The following is a 25,690-nucleotide window of genomic DNA, read 5'->3' as shown; positions in this document are numbered from 1 at the left end:
ACCGTACACATTATTAAAATGATAATAAATAGTAAAACTATTTAATTAAATATTGTACACATTACTAGTTTAATAAACTGTACAGTACTGTATTACGTAGTTATTTTAAGTTACAAACTTGTTTGTTCTTTATTTTGAAAAAAAAAAAAGAAATATTGTACAGCAAGTTTCTATCTACATCAATTACAATCATCACAATTGTTGTTTTTGCCAACTTCCTTCAAACCAGTCCCTTGAATATATACACTAAGCTTATGATTTACGAGAAGATCATTTGGCCTAACCCCATAGGTCTTTGCCTAGTCTGTAACCCCGCTGGCTAGGTCTCTGCCAATGCCAATGCCCGATGGGTAACCTGATGCTTTCTCTCTGTGCTTTCACTTATTAAAATACCATTCATGTGTGTATACATAGGCCTAGCTTATATACTTGTATCATACTGTTAGCATGGCAGATGTTACTATGAGGATTACAGTATGGATATCTTGTGTAACAATAATAAAATATTCTATTGTCAAAAAATATAGGATTTGAGTGACTTGCCATTCAATGTACAGTATTTTCCTTTAAAAAAAATCCAGTTTATATTTATTTTATCAAAAGTTTTAAATAATATTATACTGTTGATATATATTCAGTATTTCTTGGTATACTGTATGTTTAAATAGGAAAACGGTTTTGATACAATGGATAAAACCTCGATAGGCAAGCAACAGCCTGTATTTGATATAATCATGGTTTCTCCATGATATAATATATTTATTTTTATTTATTTATGTCTTTCTTACAAAAATTAGATTAATCACTATTTTTTTTTTTTATCAGATAGTAATCCCCCTGATGCAGTTCATTGGGGTAACCCCCTACTTGTCTCGAATTTTAAACTGTACTGCCTTTAACTGCTCCACCATTTGAATGATCTACTGTATTTAAATATAAAAGAGTTTATATTATGAATATGATTCATAGTGTATTTATTATGATACCCCAATGGACTACAAAAATCATCTGTCAATTTAAAATTCAAACACTGTTGTCTTAATTCTGTTATCCTTAATTACTTAATATGAAGTCATTTAATTAGTCACCTACTTACATTCAAGTGTACTGTTGGAGGTCTTGGGTCATATTTCACCTTTAACTGGTAGTAAGTAGGCCTATCATACACCAGCTTCTGTCAATCATTAGAGAGACTGAACTACATTTCCTTAAAATAATACGTTTTCTTTCCTTTGTTCAAATTTTTCTCTTCTGAATCAGGATTATACAAATGTAAAGCTCTGTCTACACTATCAAACTTTATGAGACAAAAAATGTGATGTGCCCATATATGGACATAATGATGTCCTACCACTACCATATTTGGGAATATCACTACCATATTTGGGAATATCACTACCATATTTGGGAATATCACTACCATATTTGGGAATATCACTACCATATTTGGGAATATCACTACCATATTTGGGAATATCACTACCATATTTGGGAATATCACTACCATATTTGGGAATATCACTACCATATTTGGGAATATCACTGCCATATTTGGGAATATCACTGCCACTGCCATATGTCACATGGATTGTAAGTGTTCTACCTAGTTTTAATTTATTCAAGTTGTAGCTCATCTTTTTGACAAAAAGTGTCTATTATCCAGATACAGTTAGTACAGGTTACAAACAACACTTTTCGTTTCTGAAATTTGAATTTGGTTTGTTATGTTGTATTACTACTGTAATGTGTGCTTTATTCAAAGGATGCTGTGATACATGTCAATTGTGTCAATAATGACATGACACTAAAATACATTTAGCCTAATTTGTAACGAATATCTTATGATCCATTGTTATCTAGGGTCGACGTTAGCACATTATGAACAAAATCTTGAACAAATTAAATTTTACAAAGAGATTTTATCAACGTCAAGAATAAAGATGTAGAGCAGATAAAGTTTATTGTTAGTTTGAATAATGGTTGGTGGGAATTTAGTTTTTATTGCAGTACCATGCTTTAATATAGAACACTGACATATATAGGCTAAACAAATAAATGTAGACTGCCTAGACCCAGTACCATACTAAACAATGAACGAAAGAGGTATATGTAACACGACCTATGATCGCGAAACACAAAAAACCTACAGAAATGGGGAAAAATCCGGAAGCAAATCTACAAAATATAATAACCACACGATCCTAGAAAACGGAAAATTCTAATAATTGTACTAAAGTAAATGACCAGGTTGCTATTTCAAATTTTCCTCAAAATTGGGAAAAAGTTTGGAAAACTACTTTTCCAAAAATTAGACTACATAAATGACCCAATTACCGGTACCTCAAAATTTGGAAAAACTTGTTTGTAATATTACTTTTCTAAAATTTAAAACTTAACATCAAGCAAAAGCTTTTTTTCTAAATTTTTGTTTTTATTAAAGGTTTATCATCAGTCTAATCTATATAATTGACTAATTAAAATTAAAGAGTAATAACTCTTAGGTTATTTAACCCAGTTAAAAAGTCTTATCAACTGGCATATCACTCACTCCAATAATAAGAAAAAGCATATTTGATTGAGGCATGTGAAGTGGTCACACACATATCCCTATAGACCTTACTAACAGTGGGAGGGAAAAGATGGAATGCACTGACAAATAAACCAATTAAAAATTCAGCTTTTAAAAGGAATTTTGAAGGGAATATTGTGAATTAATAGTTTTATATACATTTGTGTATATTTTTATTACATATTCATAATTATATAAGTATGGAGATCATTTGACATGTTTTTATTTGAGTACAATCTTGTTTAAATTACATTAACATTATACAGTTTGTTTTTGTGACATACTAAATATTGTATGTAATTAAATTAAATTATTTTATATACTGAATTTTAGTTAAAATACAGTATATATTTTTAAAATTCTTTGTACTGAGGATGTGTCCATAAAAAAAATAAGAATGTAAAAATACTGATGAAGCCAACTTATGTGTAAATATTGTATATACTGTACAGTCAACTCTCCCAATACCGGACTCTCCCAAAACCGGAATTCACGAAAAACCGGACTTTTTTGGAGGGCCCAATTTGTCCCTATTCTAAATGTACTGTAATTTATTATGAAAACCGGAATACCCAATTCCGGAATCCGGACAAATTATGAAGTACAAAACACGAAAATTAGCGTCTGAAAACCGGACTGACGGTTAAAAAACTCCAAATATTTACGAAAACAACGTAACATCGTCGTCGCTGACTCGGATTCACTACATTCACAATGTACAAAAGCTTTTAACCATACCCTCACCATGCATGAAGTGCGCGACGTTTCGCGGTACGATCAAATAATGTTGCCATGGAGCACTACACTGTGATTGACAGGTCAGGTCATTGTTAACCCACGAGGCGGCAATTGCTTTGTTGCGTATCGAACTGCGGTGGGCTTTTTCACATCGAAGCGCTATGTCTTAATGTCTATTGTTTTTAGCAGGGAGTTGTTAACAACTCCCTGTTTTTTAGCATATGAATTGTTTTTTAATATTAATAAAGTTAAATTTACATTCCTGTGTCTTTGTTTTGTTTAAATTATTGTTAAATTCACAATTGCAATAGGACTTTAAAAAGGAATGTTTCACTAAAAACGGGACTAAAAATGTGCATCATTATAAATTTGGAAATCATTATGGCAAAACGTAAACGGAATGAACTTGACTTAACTAGTGTTAATAAGCTTTGAAATGTTACCAATTAATTATTGTGTCATTATTGCTTGGCTCGTTTACCTAATCAATTTTCATCATTGCTATCAAATTACGTCAAAATAAAGGAGCTTAAAAAACATGTGGTCTAGGTGTGGGCGTTTTTATTTGATTATGACACCTCTGCACATGCGCATCAATCAAAGCCCTTCACCCATGCTGCTGCTGCTAGCTAGCTCACGAAAAACAATAAACAGACCGAAATTATGTTCACCGTACGTACGTACGTAGGCCTTTTTGCCGTTAAAAACACATTGAGAAACAATAATTTACTATTGTAACATGTTTTATTGGTACAGTAAATAATGTAACTTTTAAAAAAGGTAAATTGAATTACTGTAGCTTAATATTAATAAAGTAGGCCTAGGCCTAGGCCTATCAGTATTTATTTAATTAAAACTAGATTGACACAATCATAGCCTAGCCTAGGCCTTCCCTACGCTAGGAGACCGTACCGGGCAGCATTCGGTGACAACGTGATGACTTTAAAAATATGTTTTCAGGAAACCGGACTTTCGAAAAACCGGAAAATATATGCCCGCCCAAGGGTGTCCGGTATTGGGAGAGTTGACTGTATATGTAACATATTTAGTTAATTAAGAGACCTAAACGACACGCGTGTTGATTTTCGATTCCCCGCGCGTTGACTTTCGACGCCCCGATGAATTGAATGTGGTTCACGGCAAAATCTCCTGCGAATGGACTTTTCCAAGTTGGGACCTCTGCATAAGCAGCCGAAAAAGCAAGACAATTCAAAAGTGCATGCACATGAAAATTGAAAAAAATTAACTGGTTGCAGACCTCATAAATAAATTTTTCCAATATAATATATGTAAAGATTTGATTATGATGAATGTGGTACTTTGATTTCATTCTCATTCATTTACTTTTCATGTTTCCTTAAAAGTTAAATATAGAATTTTTGTTTGTACGGTTAGCATTACAAAAAAAAAAATGCCAAAGTTGTAATTCTAGTGGTTAAGTTTTAAATTTATAGGTTTTTTTGTTTGTTTTCTTGTGTTTGATGAAAACAAATTAATGAAACTCATATTCATCTACAACTTTATATCAGAATTTTAACCTGTGTAAAGTTAAATATAGATTTTTTTTTAGCATTCCAAAAAAAATTTGATGGAAAAAAATTCAGATAATATTATTGATTGATAACTTTATTTCGTCCACATAGGAAAATATTTTGAGTGCTTTTCACAATATAGTACAAAAATATATAAAACGTTTCATATAAAAATAATTAATTACAATATTTAAAAACACTATATATTATTTAACAATGTACATTATTATTACTATAATATTAGAGTCTGCAAGTGAATCTTATAATTCTGAAATAAAGTTGTAATTTCATCCTGTAGGACATGCAATAAAAACCATAATAATATGTTAAATTTATATTCGATGTTTATGTTTCATATAATTATACCTGATTTTCAAGGCTAATCATTTTAATATTTCAAGCTGCTGTGGGCATTTTTATTTATTATATTTTTAAAATGGAAATGGCTTTTTGAAGCTTTGTACTATATGATACAAATATTTTTGGCTTTTTCCTGTCCATGTCTTTGTTTGGCCAGATATTCTTATCAATGTTTTAAATTAAAGTTTCTGTTTCATTATATTACATCAAGGCTTATTTGCTCTGGGCAGAAATATTCCATTGTTTGTTGGTTGTTGTAGTTTACAGTACATAACACAACAAAGTGTTTTTCAGCAGATTGTTTTGTTTATTTGAGCCTAGCTTTACCTGGATACGAATGATTGCATATTCTTGTTTGGCTGTCATTGAATTCATTTTTCTTATAGATATAAGTTGGATAAGACAGTTAATGAGTTAACAATTCAACATGCTTACTGTAAATGGGAAAAATATAACATTAATCAATACAAGTAGTAGAACCCATATCTTTAGTTCAATAAGACAGAATACAAGAAATATGAGGATTCCACTCAAAAAATCGCGCTTCGCACTCACTCAATGATCTTGAGATAATCTTAACTGATCCATCATTGTAAAGATATAAATCTATAACAAGATAGGGAAATATTACTACATTGTTAAAACATAATCTATTCCTATACTGCTGACTAAACAAGCTGTAAAAATATCTGGTTTGCTTTTATTGTCAATATACGATTGAACCAAACCTACATTTTGACAAAATACTTAAAAAATGATGATTGTCTGGACAATGACAGTATAGAATATACAAAGTACATTTGATTGTCCAGTTAAAGGTAGATTTTGTCAAGTTTTAGCCAATAAAATACAATAATAATAGATTTAGAGGGTTATTAAACTTTATCATCATTTATACTCTTAATATTTTAAATTAATTCTAAGTGCATTGTTATGTACTATACTACACTTATTAACTAGATATACTTTGGGCCAACTTGCCTACAGTATACAGTACCCTTTTAAAGTATGAACATTCATACTGTATCTTTTCATTAGTGTGTCTGTATACAGTAATGTGTTGTGATAGCACCCAATTGCAACAACAATTTGATAACTACAGAAGTTGTACAGTGTAAATGTTAAAAAAGTTAGTGTGGGTTAAAATAAAAATATATTAGTATACTTTTCAGGTATTTTTCTATAAAAAGAATGAAGAGCAATATACAATAAATCCCTAAATGAGGTAACACCTCTATTAAGGGCGTGTGGCGCAGTGTGTTGGACGTTGGACTACCGATCGTCAGACCTAGGTTCGAATCCAACTCTCGCCGCATTGCTTGTATCCGTAGGCAAGATACTTTACTTACGTTGCCTATCTCCACCCAGGTGTATAAATGGGTACCCAGTTAGATCAAGACACAACTTTGCGCTGGTTACCGGCTGCATTATGGGAGTATGTTTCCATACGTGTTTGATCCCAAAAAAATACTGGGGTAATAATGCTTGTAAAGCGCCTTTGAGCATGATTACTCATGAAAAGGGCGCTATATAAATGTGGTATTATTATATTATTATTATAAGAGGAAAGTTTGTCATGTCCCTATTAAGCTTTACTTAATATTGATATCATATTTTATTATACATAAAAAATGTAAACATTTTAATTTTGTCTGGGAAAGGGCAGATGAAGTTCATTGTAATAATCACTACAATACATCAACCTTAAGAGGACTTTGATCTTTAATCTACTCAAGCCTGAGGAATATTTTGTTAACATGCATTTTACATTTGATGATGTTGACATTTTACAGAAATGTCTGCCAATCACAAGTTAATGCCGACATTAATTTACATTTAATAAATATTTGGCAAACATCCCAAGAAAGAACCAATGGCACAAACACAGAAGTGTAAACCTCTTGACAAAAAAAATAACCTACTGTATTGTATATTTTAAAAACTTGTCTTAACTGGAGCTCAGAAAGCGCAAACCTTCGCCTAGGCATACCATTTTATCATTATATTATATATTTTTAAAATGAATGCTATGAAACCATCCTGTAAAAGCTAAAGTTCTGTCTACACTATCAAACTAGTTTGACAAAAATAGTGTGATTGTGCCCAAATATGGTAGTGATATGCCCAAATAGGGTAGTGATATGCCCAAATATGGTAGTGATATGCCCACATATGGTAGTGATATGACATCATCATGTCCATATATGGGCATATCACATTTTGTTTTCGCATAAAGTTTGATAGTGTAGACAAAGCTTTATGAAAATCAGGCAGTAACTTTTTGAGTAATCCTGCTAACTCAACAAATACAGAAGAAAGAAACAAACACAACTGCATTACATCTCGCCATTTTGGCGGAGATAACAATTGTTGTCTCACTTTTCAAAAGCTGTATCAAACCCTTTTCACATCGCCAAAACTCTGGAGACACTTTGGTTCTTTCTTCGTGATTTTATTCACGGTGTAAATCTGGTGTTACTACTGATTTAAATCAGATGACATTTCGGATTAATATATTGATTGCTAAGGGGGATATAACTTGACCTTTGACATGTAAAGGTAATCATCCTTACCAATGTAAGTTTAGTGACTTTTAGTCTGAAGCCCTAAAGGGATAAGATTAACAACGCAAATATTCAGACAGATTGAGATCTATAACGTACATTGTACTGTATCATTGTAAACAAATTCATTTGGTGGAAATCCATGATAATAATGATACAGTCAGTATAATTGTAAATAACTTTTTCATTATTAAAATATTTACAGTTTCCATTTGAACGCATTCTATACCATATTTGAAATGTTTATGGATTTTCATTCCTAACATATTATAACCAATACAGTAAATCTCCACCAAAAAAATTTTTTTTTTATATATTTGATACTGTATATGCATTTTCCCAAAATATTTAACCCAAATGGCTTTCCATACTGTGTGTATATTTATTGAAGTACTGTACACAAGAGATACAGTTAAACCCATCCATCCATTGTCAAAAATATTGTCATTAGGGAAATCTCTGTAAAAAGTTAAGATGCTTTTCGTCTGTCACCATTTTCCACAAATTATTGTACCTGTAGGAGCAGAATAGAAAGGTTAATTAAAAATGGAATTTAGATACCTCATACAGGTGATAACCTATTCCACAGGGAACCAATGTACTTGTGATGGGTCATAATTAGGATATTCCTTTGGGAAGAGTGTTGTGTTGGATACATCAGATAATTGAGATGCAATTTTATGCAAGTGGGTTCACAGAATTTGAAGATGTGACAAGTTAACTGAAGTGAAAAATTACTAAAAGGATTTAATTCTTTTAGCCTATTTGTAACCTTCCGATCCAATTATATTATGAGGCACCAGGATATCGCCCTTCTTTTGGATCCATTTTACAAAGAAATAATCTTACATGAAAGCTTACACATTTTTTTTTATGTTAACATTCTCAGTGGTAATTTATATCTACATTATCGAATACCACCAGCCTGTTAGTGGCGATGATTTGCTGTTAATTAGTTGTTAATGCATCGCTTGTCTGTCAAAATGAATTTTAGATTTAAACTCTAGGGTACAATATTATTACAATATCATCATTTTTAAATGCTTTGTTCTATTAATATTATTTTTAGTTTAATGAACAAATTAAAGAAGAAATGACGGTGTAACTTTGAAATAAGTTCTATATATCACAAACTGAAATTTAATACGAGTTATTAATTTAAAATGATACTAATGATTCCTAAGAGAGCAGTATGATGTTCATTTTATCAGATGTTCATGTCTGTTCTGTTCAATGATTAAATGTCTTTGTTAAACAATAATCATTAAAATCATTTTACTTTCAGAGAAAGTCTCCTAAGGGATACGAGAATGACAGCTCTAGTTCGTGCCACTCTAGTAGTAGCCACATAGACAGCATCGGATCCAGTATGGAGGACAAGCGAATACTCTTCCAGGAGAAGGTTCGGCTTAGCAACGAGGCCTGTCAGGCTTGCGATTACCCCCTCGCTGTCTCTTTGTACACTGAAGCTATTCAGCTCGATCCATCCAACCATGTCCTCTTCAGCAATCGTTCAGCAGCTTACGTGAAAATTAAACAGTATGAGGACGCTCTTCAAGACGCTGTTCATGCGAAGGAACTTAATCCAAAATGGTCAAAGGTAGGTGGATGAATTTTTTTTGCTTTTTACAAGGGAGTATCGGAGACGAATATCCCTATTCCCTTTAATGCTCTGTCTACACTATCAAACTAGTTTGACAAATGAGATGTGCTCAAATCTGGTAGTTATATCCGCAAATATGGTAGTGATATGATATATCATCATGTCATCATGTATGGGCACCTCACATTTTTTTGTCACATAAAGTTTGATAATGTAGACAGAGCTTTAAACTTTGGATTGACTAAGTAGAAGTATTATTCTCCATTCTAAAGAACTTCTACTATAATGTCTGAATCATCTTGATTGAACAACAACATTCAGAATGTCCATAGAGTACTTTCCATAGATCTCATACTATTAAGTGCTGTTCACACTAACATCAGCTTGTCCTACTTCCAACATGTGAACCTACCTACATTTTATGAAATTAAATTACATTAGCTGTCAGAAAGCTATCAAACATTAATGTGTGAATGATTCAATGTGTACGCACTTAGTGCGTTGCAATGATGATGAGTATAGGATTAAAAGATGAGCCTACTATCTGTGAAAATGTCAAATGTCACGCATAGTGATGTCATATTACCTTTGATGATCATTTCAAAATAGCAATTGGAACAGGTGAACCGGAAAAACCCAATAGGATGTTTTAGGGTCTGTTTCTGCTGCATAGCACCAAATAAATCGACTATTTAAAAATTGTAATGACTGCATTTCTGTTTATTTTTTGCTAAGATGAGGTCATCAGCTGTCAATCAAATAACCGTTATTTGGTGTTGAAGCTAAAATTTGCCCAGCATTAACTGTCTTGAATGGGTATTTTTAACCGGTTATTTTGCGTTGCCTTTTAACCGGTTACCACAAAATTGTCATGTTTCTGCTCCCAAGAAATTGGAGTTAATTTATTCACACCGTTTTTAACCGGTTATTTTTATGCAGCAGAAACAGGACCATAGAAAGTATTTTATTATTCATACAGTGAAAAAAAACAAGCATATATTTGAGACCTATCTTCCTGTGTAATGTTAATCATCACATTGGAATGGACCAATGAATGATGTACTAAATGTTGTTTACATTACTAGGCACATTTGCAACATAGGATAACATGAACATTGCTTTGTAACATAAACAACACGATTCTTACAGAAGTATGTTTGCCATTGTGTTTATGTACAAACTTCATAGTTCAATTTTGTCATAGGTAATCTTTAGTAATAGTACAGTAGTCACAGTATTGAGCCACAGTTTAGCACAACAGGAAACGATCTACTCTTTTTGAAAAGTTCCTTCAACATGTAAATATAGGACCAACAGCTTGACATCCCATCTGTAGGACTGTGTTATCTGGTCTAGGACAATAAGAGTATAGAGGAAAATAAGCGGTAGATCCAGGATTTTGCCTAATAATGGTGAAATTAACCTAACTTTGCTTCGACTTTGTCCAATTCCTTTCAATTGTGCTAGCAGTATTACTGTATCTCACTCTGTTGAATATATATTTTACATAAATTAGTGTTGCTTAGATATAGATAAAGATATACTGTCCCCTTGAAAAAATAATTTGTTAAAATTTTGTTTTAATACCTGTATGCCATTTTAATATCAAATAATACTGTTTACTTTGATCAAAAATAGGATCGGGAAAAAAAAAATTGGAAGTCCATGGATTTTTGGTTTAATTCAACTGTTTGTTTTGTCTTTTTATAAGTGAAAACAACATTTTTTTCTACAGAATTGATGGTCTATTGAAAGTCTTTTTTTATTGATCTTCTTTTTTCATGTTTTTGGGGACAATACATCTTTAACTCTTTAGTTTCTAGTTTATTGTATGTAGATTGAGTGAGTGGCCGAGCGGTTAAGACAGTGGAACCGTAATTACGTAGCCATAACATCGGCAGGGGTTCGAGGCTCACTCACTCCATGGTTCTGGTGGTAGAACGAGTCTTCTCGGATAAGGACTATAAACCGTAGGTCCAGTGTACATCTAGCTTGTGTGCACTTTAAAAAACCTAGTACATCTTTCGAGACGAGTAGCGGGTTACCCCGGTGTATTAGTACATCACAGCCACTGATCACCAACTGGGCCCTCTGGGAGACCAGTCTTTGACTGAAGAGGTTACCCAGTATAAATATATATTTCAATTTCAATTCAATTTCATTGTTAAAAACAATCTCACATAATATTAATTGTAAGTTAAATTGACCTGTCATTTATGGTTTATTAACTAATAATATAAATGTAAATTTCTATGAAATAAAAAAAAGATTGATCCAGAAGGGGGTGTACAAGGTCAGTGTTTAAATTTATGTGAACAATTTGACCTAATAAATCTTGAAATATAGTAAAATAAATTATACAAACAAAAGTTAAATACTGCAGAGCTCCAGTCATTTCAGCCTCAATATTTGAACTATTATTCATCCCAAGGTAGGTAATGAATAGGAAAACTGACAGATTATACAAGTGATTGTTCTACACATGAGGCTATAGCCATTGGGAGAAATAGACGTCACCATGGTTACAGCATGCTAAACGTTGCAATGGGAATTGCTATAGGAAATGTTAACAGTGGGTGTACCATTGTAATTTTAGAGGAAAATTGATTCAGATTTCAAAAAATTAATTGTAACAGTTGTTAAGGATAATGTAACATCATTAAATTAATTTTTAAGCCACAGACTTGGTTTAAGTCAGCTCGCCCAAACCAGTGTATTTGGTTGTAAAATGACAGTAGAACCTCTGTAAGGGACACCTTTGGTTCCCAACAATGTTGGGGTGTCCTGTGAATAGTTGTTGGCCATCAAGCATATTAATTTCCCCTTTATTTTGAGGGAAAGTGATAGAGTTGATTCCATCTCATCCGTTTCTCAACGTTATCAGTTTCAACTTGGTTGTCTCGCCTATCGGGCTTCCATCAATACCGTTCCGGATTACATCAGTCGCATGTTAACCAGGACTCAGCCCGGAGGTCGACCAACAACCAGATCCATACTCTAATTGTAATTATATTGTTCCTCGACCTTCATTAGAAATTTTTAAACAATGTTTCAGTTATAAAGCGCCTATGTATTTTAATATGATTCCTAAAATCATTCGACAATCTGAAAATATTATTTCCTTTAAACGTGAACTTAAAGAATTTATTTCCAGCTAATAATATTGTTTGTACTGTGTATATATATATTTTATCTGTCAACGATTTTAACTTTTATATGCATTTTATAACCATTGTAAATTTTTAGGCCTATATTATGTCATTTGAATATTTAATATTTAATGTGTTTTACTGTATGTATTGTATGTTTATTGAGGGCCCTAAATGATCAGTTCCATTAGGAACTGGATAGGCTACCCTCAGTAAAGATGGTAATAAATAAATAAAAAATAAATGTCCTAAAAGGAAGGGTTCTGCTATACTCAAAATACAAGGTTATCTTAAGCTCTGTCTACACTATCAAACTAGTTTGATGTGCCCAAATATGGTAGTGATATGCTTAAATATGGTAGTAATATGACATCTTCTTGTCCATATATGGGCACATCACATTTTTTTGTCACATAAAATTTAATAGTGTAGACCGAGCTTTATAATGAAAGGTGGATTTCCACCACACAATATTATCAAAAAAGTTGTAATGTTATTTGTAGAAGGCATAATAATGTTTCTTAACAACATTTTTGTTGTTGATGCTGTATTAATTTCTGCCTTCTTCATTTCACCTCCGTCATTTCACCTCCGTCATGTTATCCTTTGATTACCATGTTACAGCTTTAATGAAAGCTTATTAAATGTTTGTGTTTACACTAAAGTCTTAAATGTTATTAGCAATCTAATTTCAAGGACTTGCATGTAATAGTATTGATCACTTGCTAGTGCTTGCAACTTAATGCAAATTTAATATCATTTCATTTGTAACAGTACTGTTACAGCATCCTAAAGCCTCTTCATACTAAATCTAGTATCAATTGAAGGATCCTGCCACCAAAGATTTTGGCATCCTAGCTACAGTAAAACTCTGTAACCTAGCCATGAGAAAATTTACTAAATCACTCAAATATAATTCAAAATTCAAGCTTAACATTTTTTTTCACAGCATTATACATAATTTTGATCACTTAATTGCATCCAAGTCAATGATTTTGTAATACTATCGATGTTTGGTTTTGCTTCTAGCCAATGAACTATTAACACCAAGCACCTAAACCATAAAGAAACCTTTAAATTTTACTGTAGGCTATTAGGAGACAAACAAGTTTATAAGTACTTGATAATACATTTTAAAAGACCTTAATCATAGTTATATATTTTAAACAGATTTAGAAACACAATTTACAATCACAAAAAAAGGTCATGATCCTGGTGTTTTGTGTGTCCTGAAAATTAAACAGTAATTAGTTAAGAAAATGTTTTGAATTTAAATAGGTAAATTATTGTCAAAGGTTAACCTGTTCAGTTGATTACTATAGAAAATACTTTAGAATTTTCCGCCTGTGTGACAGCCAAATACTACACATCATTATTTCGGTATACCTCATTCAATCATACTACTGTTTTTGTTTTGGTGTTTTCATTTAAAAGCATCAACACTGATATTTTAAACATGGTTTCTCTTTCTTCTCTCCAATCAGTGCCCAACCCTGGGTAACTTGATCTCTAGTACAATTTAAATATTTTAATAAGTAACGTAGCTCTTATTCTCCAAGTTATATTAATTAATATATTAACATAAAAGTGTATAGCATTGTATAAATGTAGATCTCAAGTACACCAGCAGTGAAGTCAACTGATACTGTAAGTAAGTAAGTAAGTACCGTATATTTCGGTGTATAAGTCGCACTTTTGACACGCAAATTTGACCTCTAAATTAAGGGTGCGTGGTATACACCGAACATAAATGCCTCACCACACAGATTGTACATAGGCCTAGGCTATCGTCACCTCGTTTGCTAGGCCTGAGTAAGCTAGGCCTAGCTAAAGTAACTAACTAACGTAACGGCAACCTGCTTCTGCCTAGTTTTCAAGTCATTTTAGCATGATGTTATACTAAATATGATGAAAAGATTTGTTCATTATGGCGCTCCGATAAAATTTCATTTGTAAACGTTTACACGTACGATTGGAATAGTATTTATTTATACAGTAGTTATACGCACGATCGCCGTACCCCCAGCGCAAGCCCTTCTTTTGGTGGCCACATGGTGTACGGTATTCGACTAGTATATTCTCCAGGTGATTATAGCATGGACCTAGCGTACACACTTCTCGGATACATAGATACTAATCGAATACGATTGTCCGTTAAAACGTGCGCCCTCTCGAAATGATCGAGCGAGGCTAGCCCACAGACGTACACACATGGTCATGCACTCGATGTTGCGGCGAAACTCATGAATAACAAGTTAGAAAGAACTTGTTGAGGCTGGGCGCCGTTGTAGATATAACAAAATATATTATTACAATAATATTGATTACAATTTAAAAAAACATTGTTTTGATGAAATATAGGGTGCGTCTTATACATCGACGATATAAAAAATACCGATATTTTACTCTCAGTTAGGGGGTGCGTCTTAATCTTATACACAGGTGCGACTTATACACCGAAATATACGGTACTTACTTGTAAGTATCTGTCAATGATGGCCATGTGTCTTCAGAATAAGACGGACACAAGAACATTAACAGTAACCTACAAACAAGGTTTTGATAAACAGAGCACTATACAACAGTGAACAGTGTTACTTTTGATGAGTTTACTTAATAGATTATCTGGGATAAGATTAATTCAATTTCAAGAGATTACGTATCTCACGCAGGTGCTAAAGTAACTAAACTAAGCACGATACCGAAAAGGTGTAAAGTGTTCATTGTTGTAATTATCTTTAATATCTCTTTAATTTCTTCAATAAGTACATACATCAACAGGTGTGAATTTCCAAGATGTTCTTAAACAATTGTCATTGTCAACGTATTCAAAGTATAACAATTGTACTGTAGGTTCCGCAAAGTTTGTTCTCAAATTTTGTTTCATGTCCCATGTGTGTCACCAACAACATTATGAGCGACATCTAGTCACCTCTATATTTCTCTATTAGCTATATGATCAACATTATGTTTGGTATTGCAAAACAAATATATTAAACAATAATTAAACCATTGACTTATACTTAAGTGTACACAAGGGAGACTGGTTAATTTTTACTATCTCCGCCAACAATGTAGGGCGGCGTTTGAATGTTTTAACAATTGTGGAATAGATATTTTGAGGTTTAGGTGAAAATTTTTCTCGTAGTTAAATTCAAAGGCGATAAAAGCTTTTCATTCTTTTGAATTGTTTGCTCACAGCCGTTACTAATATTGACACAACCACACACTCGATGTGTACGAAGAATAGATGAATTTTGAATAACAAATACGTAGGTAGGCAGAGCACAAGAGACAAGGTCTATTTCATGGTTGCCCCGAATGATGACATGTCATATTCTCTACTATGGTCTTCTGACAAAAAAGATTTGCAATGCTGTGATTAGCAAATATTTCAAATCATTTACAAGGAACGCTAGCTTTTTTTTGTTGATAAATTAATGAAATAATTTATAAACTTGTCAATAAAAATGTTAATTAATGACTACTGTACAAATTTTATTGATATACTGGAAATTAATTAATTTTTTTAAATGGTGAAGATATGGAAATCTGTGAGAATGATAAAAAGAGACCCAACCAAAATTTGAACTCAGAGTCTTCTGCTTTGTATGCAGGCACCCTACCATTAGACCACTGGGGCTTTCATACTACAGTATGGTTCAAATGTTATGATATGCTAACTCTCTGATGGCGACAATTATCAACCATTTTTTAATTTTCTACCAATTAGATTATTATTATTTTTTATTTTTTTGTGATTAATTATTAACAGTATTTAATTAATTAGTGTCTTTAAGAGATCTAATTGGCAGTAGCTGACATTGAGTGCGACATTCCGTTCGCGAGTAAGACTAAACAGTAACACCTGTACAATGACACAACAAACTGTGACAGATCTCAAATAATCGAACAAAAAAAAACTGAGAGGAAACAAATGAGATGATGGTAAGGATTTTATTGTTTGTCGCTCAAAGAATTCTAAATTTTCTTGTGTAATGTTGTCTAGATGCGGCAACCATGCATGAATCGTCTGATAATGTCACATCTGGAAAGGTATGTAGGAATATATTTGATGAAAGACAAGCTCCTATTTAGGGTATTTGAAATGTGACAGGTTTAGGTGAGACTGAGAGTATATAGGTGTTGGCTGATTTATTTTTCTTGTTCAAAATGAGATTCTCCATTTTGATTTGTAAAACAAGTGTATACTATTGTTGCCTGATGAGTATTAAACCAAACAATGCGTAAATTTAGACAGAAGGAATCAATAGGTTTATTCTTGGTTATATCATTGCAAAATCTCAATGATTTTTGCCAATTCAAAATCATGTTAATTAATGTAATTTATTCTGTGAATAATAGATTTTGTGTGACTGATGTATTGAATGCAAGATTCCCTCCATTGTGTTTTATTTAAAAACGTAACTGTAAGCATGTGCAGTGTATACCCTATTGTAGTAAGCACAAGTATGCTTAATAATGTACAGGCATGGTGAAAACCTCCATGGTACAGGTAATTATAATAATAATATAATGATCATTTTAAAATATTACGTTTCACAATTATAACAATAAATTGATGGTTTCATTACATATTTATTCAAAATACAAAGTATGAGTTTAATCTTGGTTTATTAATTGGCAGGATAATCTAAAATTGGGAAAAAATGTCTTTATATGATAAAATTATTGTGATTCTGTTGCTAGTCAATGGTAAACAAGGAACAAGATGTGATAAAGACTATTTCTTGAAGTGAGACCTCTATAGTTTAGTAATTATTACTTTTTATCATTCAGCTGAAAATCAGATTGCAAAACAGAAGCTTTGTTTTCAGTGTCTTTATTATAAATATTTTTCAAATGCAATCATAATATTTTGTAGTGTATGCTGCTTGGATGTGCAATATGAGTTGTGGGATAGGCAGAATCCAAAAGATAAATTAAAATTTTTAAAAACAAATTATCAATGTAACCTACCTTTTCTTGCACTTCATTCAACTTTCTCAAAATAAAAAGTTAGTGCACATTTACGAATGATTTCTTTGTGAAGAATTGTGGCTGTTTTTGTGGTCAATTTCAAGTGGTTTTTAACCCGGCTATTTCCTCTACTAGAAATGCATGAGTGCAAATCCCAGAAGGTTCTGTACAAGTGCCTAATGACTCTAGTCTGTGTGTTTCAATCAACTTGTGGTGTTTACCCTTGATTTATTGCTCCTCCTGCTTCAAAGTGAATTTAAATTTCAATCATATTCTTTATTGCAACTTGGTTTAACAAATTGAAGTTTAACAAATCAATATACATTACGATATAAAAATATAAAAGCTATCATAATAAAACATTTCGATATGTTTCACCAAAATAATTAGTTTTCAGTGGTCCCAAATATTATAAAAACTAATACAGGACTTTACCAATTTAATTTCATTTAGAAAAGTAAAGATATAGCAAAAAAGAACATAGAAAATGCAGTAGTTCAAATATCCATATATGGGTTCACACTTTAAAAATGAACTTTGACCTAAATTTTATATTTTAAAAACCTGAGAATGAGATAGGACTTACCGTACCAATTTTATTTCATTTATTTGGTAGAAGAAGTAACAAAAACAAAGAACATTAGAAAAGAATTCACATGACTGGTTCGCTCTAAAAAAAATGAACAGTCTAGTAACGGCTATGAGCGCTCACTGATTAAATCCAGGGACCCCATCCTCTGTGTTACAACACTGAAAATTTAACTTTAGACTGTAATTTAAAAGAGGAGGTTGAAATGGAAATGTATTTCACAAAATTTGGAAAAGTTCGTTTTTAAGAGTAACAATTTATTCCTTGGAACTTGAAATTGGAAAGCAAACACGTTAACCACGAAACTACAGCTTCACAATTTAAAAAAGTACAATTAATGTACCGGTCTTATATTTCTTCTATTGTGAATTGTATACAATTTGAACTGTTGAAATTAAGCACACGCTTTAAATATTTTAATTAATTAATTAAAAAATGATCAATATCATTTATTTATATCTGATTGTGGTCGAATGAATGCATCTAGTTGTAGATATTCTGCATTCCAGAGTCTTGTAATTTATTGTCTATTGAATAATTTGTTCTAATTTGCTATAATTTGCTAATTAGTGCCGTGGAATTTACATTGTGTGTTGATGTTGTCGATAGACGCCACAAATGAGACAGCTATTGATAGTAATTTATCAAAATATCTTTGTTGTTTGATTTTAATTAAGTACAAACTAAATTAATTAATCTACTCTCTGGTATATAAGTTTACCCTAGAACTTGACCCACCAGAGGTGTGGGTTGATTACAGTATAACAAAATTGCTGACATTTTTTAGGCTACAGACAAAATTGGCAGTACAATTTTAAAAGCCATATTTAAATATCTACAAATCATAGTTAATCAACCTAAATATGCTTATTATAATCAAGGCAACTTAACAACAGCTCTAGAAATCAAAGGGGTTATCTGTGGCTATATGACATGATCAGTTCCACGCCTCTTAACAGTCACCGTGCACCGCAAAGAATATGTGCACACTACAGTACTGTTGGTAATTGTCGCAGCCAGTCATAAGGCTGTTATGAGTTCCTATCTTGTAAAGGTAAGCTCAGTGTTCTATTCTGGTTGGTTTGGTATGATCTTACACTACCATTAAACAAGAAATATTTCTTACAAAAAAACGTTAAACCGTGAGCCCTTATAGACTCACTTTTCCCAGACGTTTTTTGGGTCCAGCAGCTTGGACATATCAATTAGTCGAGTTTACAAAATATTAAAACTGTCAGCCTTAGATAAATAGCTTTCACGTTGATAATACAGTTTCTTATTGATTATGTCCTCTGGGGATTTAGCTGGCTAAAACTGCGGCGCGAAAAATTAAGTGATGACCAACATAGATAGAAGTACTTGCAATCACTTTATATTTGATGCTGAAACTCTTTCATACATTATTTTCTATTTCTTATATGTCAATCATCATATTAACCGTTATTTATTATGCTCATAGAGTAACTTGTCAGATTTATGAAATGCAGAAGGGGAAATTAAATTGATACCAAGGTCACAGAACTGATATTATAGACAGAAAGTCTATGGTATGCCTTATTCTGGCTGCCTTAGTGATGACAAGCTATGTTCTAGTCATTCTTTGTAACATCATTATATGCATGGTTGCCAGGAAAATGTCAAGTTCAATGAATTCTACCTGTTATTTTATTTATGTCATAAGCCATTGAATTTTCTGGCAAACCAATTTGATTCATGTTTAAATTGTAGTCACTCCTAGGGCAAGATCCGTTCTTTTTGACTTGCAGGTGAAGAAATGCAATATAAAAAAAAAAGTCAATACGATTAATTGATTGCAATATAGTTATTTCCAACATGTTTTAATAGTCAACTTCTAATAATATAATGTAATTAAATTAAGGGTTAGGGTGGGTGGGTGCTTATGGGTGAATGGTTAGAAGTAGGCCATACAAAGCATTTAGGTGCAGGTTAGTTATATCTTGAAACAGAATTTAAAAAAAAGTAGAAAATAGCATGTAACTTTATGGCCCTATAAAAACTTGTTGAAATTACTGCTAGATGACCCCACCCGACACCCAATACAACTCCATAAATACTTGACATTTAAAAAAGTGCTTACCGCCTAGAACATGTGACACTGTTATGCCTATTTGGTTAAAGCTAGTCTAGTAGACTGGGTGTCAACTTTTAAGTTGTATTGCTTATAACAGCTGAACGCATTTGTGTTTTGTGTATCTAAATTATCCCATCAAAAAGACACAATATTGCATTTTTGCACCGTCTTGGAGGTATACTATTATTGGATTTAACCATGCAGAACTAACCTATGAATGAATGAATGGAATGGCCAATGCTGACTTTTGTCCAAAACCTATGTAAATAACAACATTGTCAAGATTTTTATTGCAGGATTCAATTTCATTGTTAGTTTCTTGCACAACAAAGCCATAAATAGTTCCTTATATGATTAATTTTATTTCAGAATTTACAGTTAGTATTTAGTCAAAATGTATCCTTATTTGTCTAGACATACAGTACTGTCAAGTTGAAAAACATTTTATTTTCATATTGTAGTATAGTTTCTTATGATGAAGATATAGTTTTAAGATAAGAAAATTACAAAAATAATGTATTTAATGGTTTGTGTTAATGCTCCCACTTTAAGAAATGATAGCATAATGTACCATTTACCATTTGGATTCATAATTTTCAAATAGAAAATAGATTATGGTTGAGAATGTTCGACGTTTCTGGAGCATTTTCAAATTATATCTTGCTCTTCCACCTAGAGAATAGGCTATTGTTAGTTTATCCAAACAAGTGGTTTTAGGTAAAATGTCAACATTTTATTGTCTTTTTAGCAATTTTAAAATTTCTGTATTTTCTATAGCCTTAATAATTTTTACACATCTATATTTATTGCGAATAAAGAGTTCTGGATAATAGTACCAGAATTCCCTACATAGATTTCTTAGGTTTTATAGATGAATGATCTACCACAAGTTAATAATTGTTAGTTTGGTGTGAAATTTCTAATTGTTTTTATAAGTTTGCTTGGTTAAAGCATCTGAATATAAGTGTGCAGTGTTACACTGTTGTGTTTGTATGTTCAGTGAGTTGTTTAACTGCATTTACTTCAGTTCAGTTGCTTGTAGATTGAATTATTTCTTTTGAAGAAGAACTTTTCAATTAACTTGATAGTCTATTTTGTGCCTAGCTTACCTGGATAAAACGACAAATGCCATATTCTCTTCAAAGAGTGATGTATACTTGAAAAGTAGAAAATTCATTGAACGCCCCTCACCATAAATGGTACAGTCCACAAACTATGCCATCAAGTGGGAGCATCCCCACAAACCACCATTAATGAACTTGATCGTTTCGTATACTTTTTTTTCATTTGTACTTGAACATAATTATTTTGCAATTACTAATAAATAGAATCATTTTTTTTTCAATGACCTTCATTGCTGTACTGAATATGTTCCACACTGGAATATGAAATGTTATCAATTTCTACAATATACATAACAAAGAAGACAAAACAATTATAAAAGGAGGCACGGAAATACCAAACAGGTGCTAAATACCTAAGCTAGTTAGAAGCAGAACAGAGCACAGAAAAAAAAATATAAAAAAAAAAAATAAATTATTTTGAGTCCGTTTATGGTATATATACGTATCTTTTTAATCGGATTTGCTGACAACCGACATTTCTTTGTTTTTTTACAAAGACAAATACAGTTTCTTGTATCTTGTAAAGATACAACAGAGTAACTAACGGCGTGTGTACTTGTTTCTATCCTAGCACGCTAGGATAACGATTTGCAACGTATCACTATTTCTATTCTAGGCCTAAAATAACGTTTCTCAAACGTAACTAGAATCCTCTAGATAAGCCTAGAATAACGGATTTCAACGTATCCACACACAACAAGGAATGACTAAGCCTGTCTAATCACTATTGACTGAACAAAGGAACTTAGCTTCGGCTTGTATTTCTTTGAATTCCTGGAATTCTATCGTTCTTTGTATCACGTACGAACACAACGGCAGTACGAAAAGAAATGATGACGCTACTACGTTGGATGGCTCCCTCTTGAGGGCGTGGTTACGGATGCGTGCATTATCCGATAGGGATGCTATGTTATATATACGGATTTTTCTTTTTCGTAAATTGTATCCTCTCTTCGGAGAGAGAGGCTATATTGTCGGTTTATCCAGGTAAGCAGGCACGAAATAGACTACCAACACCACTGTTGGTTTGTGTATTCTTGTATCTTGTAAAGAAGGCAAATACGGACGACTAAAATGCGTTAGGTAGATTTGCATTTACACCAATTCGATTTTGACCTAGAATCCTAGAATTTAAAACTGTGTTGTGAGGAATCGAGTAAATGCGTTGCTAAAATTACACATATTGAAAGCTCTCTACTTTCCGAATAAATGTTTACTGAATGATATTTCTATACTATAGTTTATTAATACATCAAATGTTACATTTCTTACTTAATACTTAATGAAGCATCCTCAAACTAAGATACAGTGTTTTCAATTCAATAAATTGCTGAACTGTATCAATAATATTGAAGTTTTCATTTTGTTGTTACTAGCATTGGTATGTCTTACTTAATGAAGCATCTTGAAACTAAGCTTAGATTCACACATAACAAAGTGCTTACTTAAGCATAGAATCATTCACTTTTGAAGAAATCAACAATTTAACACTATTACAAGATTATAATTAACTAATACAAGAACTGCTTTGTACGCAACGAACACAATTATTATTGTATTCGGGAAAACACATATAATATTTAAATTGGGTTGTGGGTTGCAGCTTCATTGATAAATCAGTCGTCTTAAGTGCTTGAAAAAAGTGTTTGCTTTTGGTAAACAGTACTAATGGACAAGGCACGATGTTTTGATCAGAACATTAATGAAGAGTTTTACAAAAAGATAGTGTATACAGTAGATAAGGATTATAGAAAGTACTTTTGCCAGTTGATTGGAGGAGGTAGGGATACTGAATTACTTGAGTTGTTGAAGAAAACCAGAGAAAGCAATACAGAGATGCACCAACGAGATCCTGGACTTTCTGACGCAATCTCTCTTTGTTAACATAAATTGGACATTTTTATGATTTACATTGTCTTGCACTTTCATTTGAAGTTTTATCTAACGAGTAGGTGTAGGATCACAGTATAGTCTTGTTGTTCATTCTTGACAAGTGGGTGTACCATCACAGTTTATTTCTGCTTTTCATTCCTCTGCTGAAGTTACAAAAAGTAATCTGTGGTTTTCTTCGAGGAATTCTTCAATTGGCACAAGACTTGTCAATGACATTAATTGAGGAAAACAATTCTCAAGTTTCGTTGAATTGTATCACCTTTGTTCTAAAAGTTCTGGTAATTAAGTTTGTTAACCAGTGCATCAATTTGTGTTTGAAATTGTCAATTATTTTTAGAACAACTATTAAAATGATTGGTTTTAATTGGATAATAACACATAGAATGTGGGAATAATTTATTGATTTGAGAGTAAATCAATATTAAAATGTCAATAGTGTCAAGTTACTAAGTTTATCTAGATTGTCTGTGGAACATTCATAGTTCTTTTGGTTCCACTAATGAAACAACCTGCCATTTTGTGTCGAGATGGTTGTTACACATTTGGATATAGGACTACTACTGTACAGATTTACATTTTTATAGTTTTGTCTGTAAAACTAGTACTGTCAAGTGTATTTAATTTTGTGTTTATGACGAAGAATTATTGAATAGCCGATTTGAAAAGAAGTAATTGGGCATTGATCATTATTCTGGTATACAACTGAATGGTTCATCAACAAACATTTTTAAACTGCAGTTTATAAAATAAATCCAATGTTATTATAAGCATTTGAAAAGAGAAACATGAAAATCATCGAGGAGCTAAAAATATACTCTCCATTTACCAATGCAAGATATCTGGTAAATTGTGTTTAGTAATTCATCATTGCAAACTGACTTTTGTTGCAATTTACTTCATTTAAGATATCACCTGCGTTTTAAAGTAAATTTTGTTTACGTAACATAGGAAAATAGCGCACATTGAGCTTCCCAGAGCGATGGTTTTTCAATGAACAGCTATACACTGATTTCCTTTACTTGATGAGGGTACAGCCGGCATACCAAACTTGCTTCAAGCTGAATTTATAGCAGTTTTTTGTTTGTTATATATACTGTCAAAAGCTAGTGTGTATATATAAAACATGTAGATGTATGTGTTTCAAAGATGTCAACCTTTTACTTTCACTTCTTGTCAGCTTTTCATTGGGGTTGAAACTTCATATTTTAGTTAGAGAAATTGTTACTGAATGAATCAATGAAAAGTTTTCATTTGCAGAGTAGAAAAACATTCATATCATCATCAAGTGTTATGCTGTGTTTAGTATAAATTTATTCGCCTATTTCGTGCCTAGCGTACCTGGATAAACCGACATTAGACTGCCTTCTATTAACAGTGAGAGAACAATTCATCATTGGATCAAATAATTGTGTTGGATTTTGTACATATTCGGTGTAGTTTGAGGTGTACCGATTATTGAAAAAGTCTTATGTGAACGATCCAGTTTGTATGATTTTTAGTAAATTTGTAATTCAAATTTTGCTTAAATTCTTAAAATTCATTGAAAACTGTTTCAGTTACAAGGATTGTATCCCTGATTTCAGTAGTAGAATGATTATATTTATGGTAATGCTCCCAGTGGACAGAAGTCTGACTTAATGACAACATGTGTTGCATTTGGTAGAAGCCTATATTGTGACCTAATACACATGGATCAGTGAAAAGCCAAGCAGAGTTTAGCTGCTCTCTCAGTCTCAGCTGAGGACTTTTTTTCTTCAAGATCTTTGTAAAAGTACAGTTTAGTGATTTTATACTTGTTATATAAATACACCTCGTAATTTATGATGAGTTGTTGATAAGTGATTGGTGATATATTTTGGAAATTATTAAGAATGATGAAATGGACTCCTAAAAAGAAGGTAAGTATAAAGTAAAGTACATATTTGTTTGTTTTAGAATGTCATCATCTATGATAGTACCATAAAATTACAACTATCTATTTAGTTTGAATTAAATTTGTCATTGCTAGCTGAAAATGACAGTAGTTAGGCTCTCAAATAGCAGTTTCTTTTTCTTTTCTTCTTCATTGGAATGCTCAGATAATAAACTCAGCTAATACAAAATATGTTTATATGTACTCATGAACTGAACAAAAATCAATGGTATGAAAATAAAATGATACCTTGCATATATTTATACTTGTATGTCAATTATATGAGTTAATCTGCGCTGCACAACATTTTTGAATTATTAAACTGTTTTTTTTAATTAAAAAAAAAGCATTTGTACTGTAGAGTGATACAATAGTTTATTGTTTAAATTGTGTAGGTAATTATTTATGTTTCATTTTAAAGAGAGTGTAATCTTTCATAATTTTTCAAGTTATTTTTGTCAAAAGTTTAAGGGTTCAAAATGTATTTATGTGTTGTAATATCCTGCCCCTGTTCAACTAATGTTACTTTCGGAACCAGGGTATCACATCACTCAAATGTTATCAATAAACAAGGGGTGAAAAAAA

General features: G+C 32.0%; 1 protein-coding gene across 1 annotated transcript in view; it reads left to right on the top strand.

The window, feature by feature from the left end:
- The window catches only part of LOC140045376 (tetratricopeptide repeat protein 28-like), a 67,310-nt gene that overhangs the window by 18,751 nt on the left and 22,869 nt on the right, over positions 1-25,690 (top strand). The window contains exon 2 of the mRNA XM_072090238.1: positions 9,049-9,363. Coding sequence (XP_071946339.1) covers positions 9,049-9,363 — 315 coding nt within the window. The remainder of the gene's footprint in view (positions 1-9,048; positions 9,364-25,690) is intronic.

This window comes from Antedon mediterranea, chromosome 3 (genome assembly GCF_964355755.1).
Source record: "Antedon mediterranea chromosome 3, ecAntMedi1.1, whole genome shotgun sequence".
NCBI lineage: Eukaryota > Metazoa > Echinodermata > Crinoidea > Comatulida > Antedonidae > Antedon > Antedon mediterranea.
This window is presented reverse-complemented; position numbering and strand designations above follow the sequence as displayed.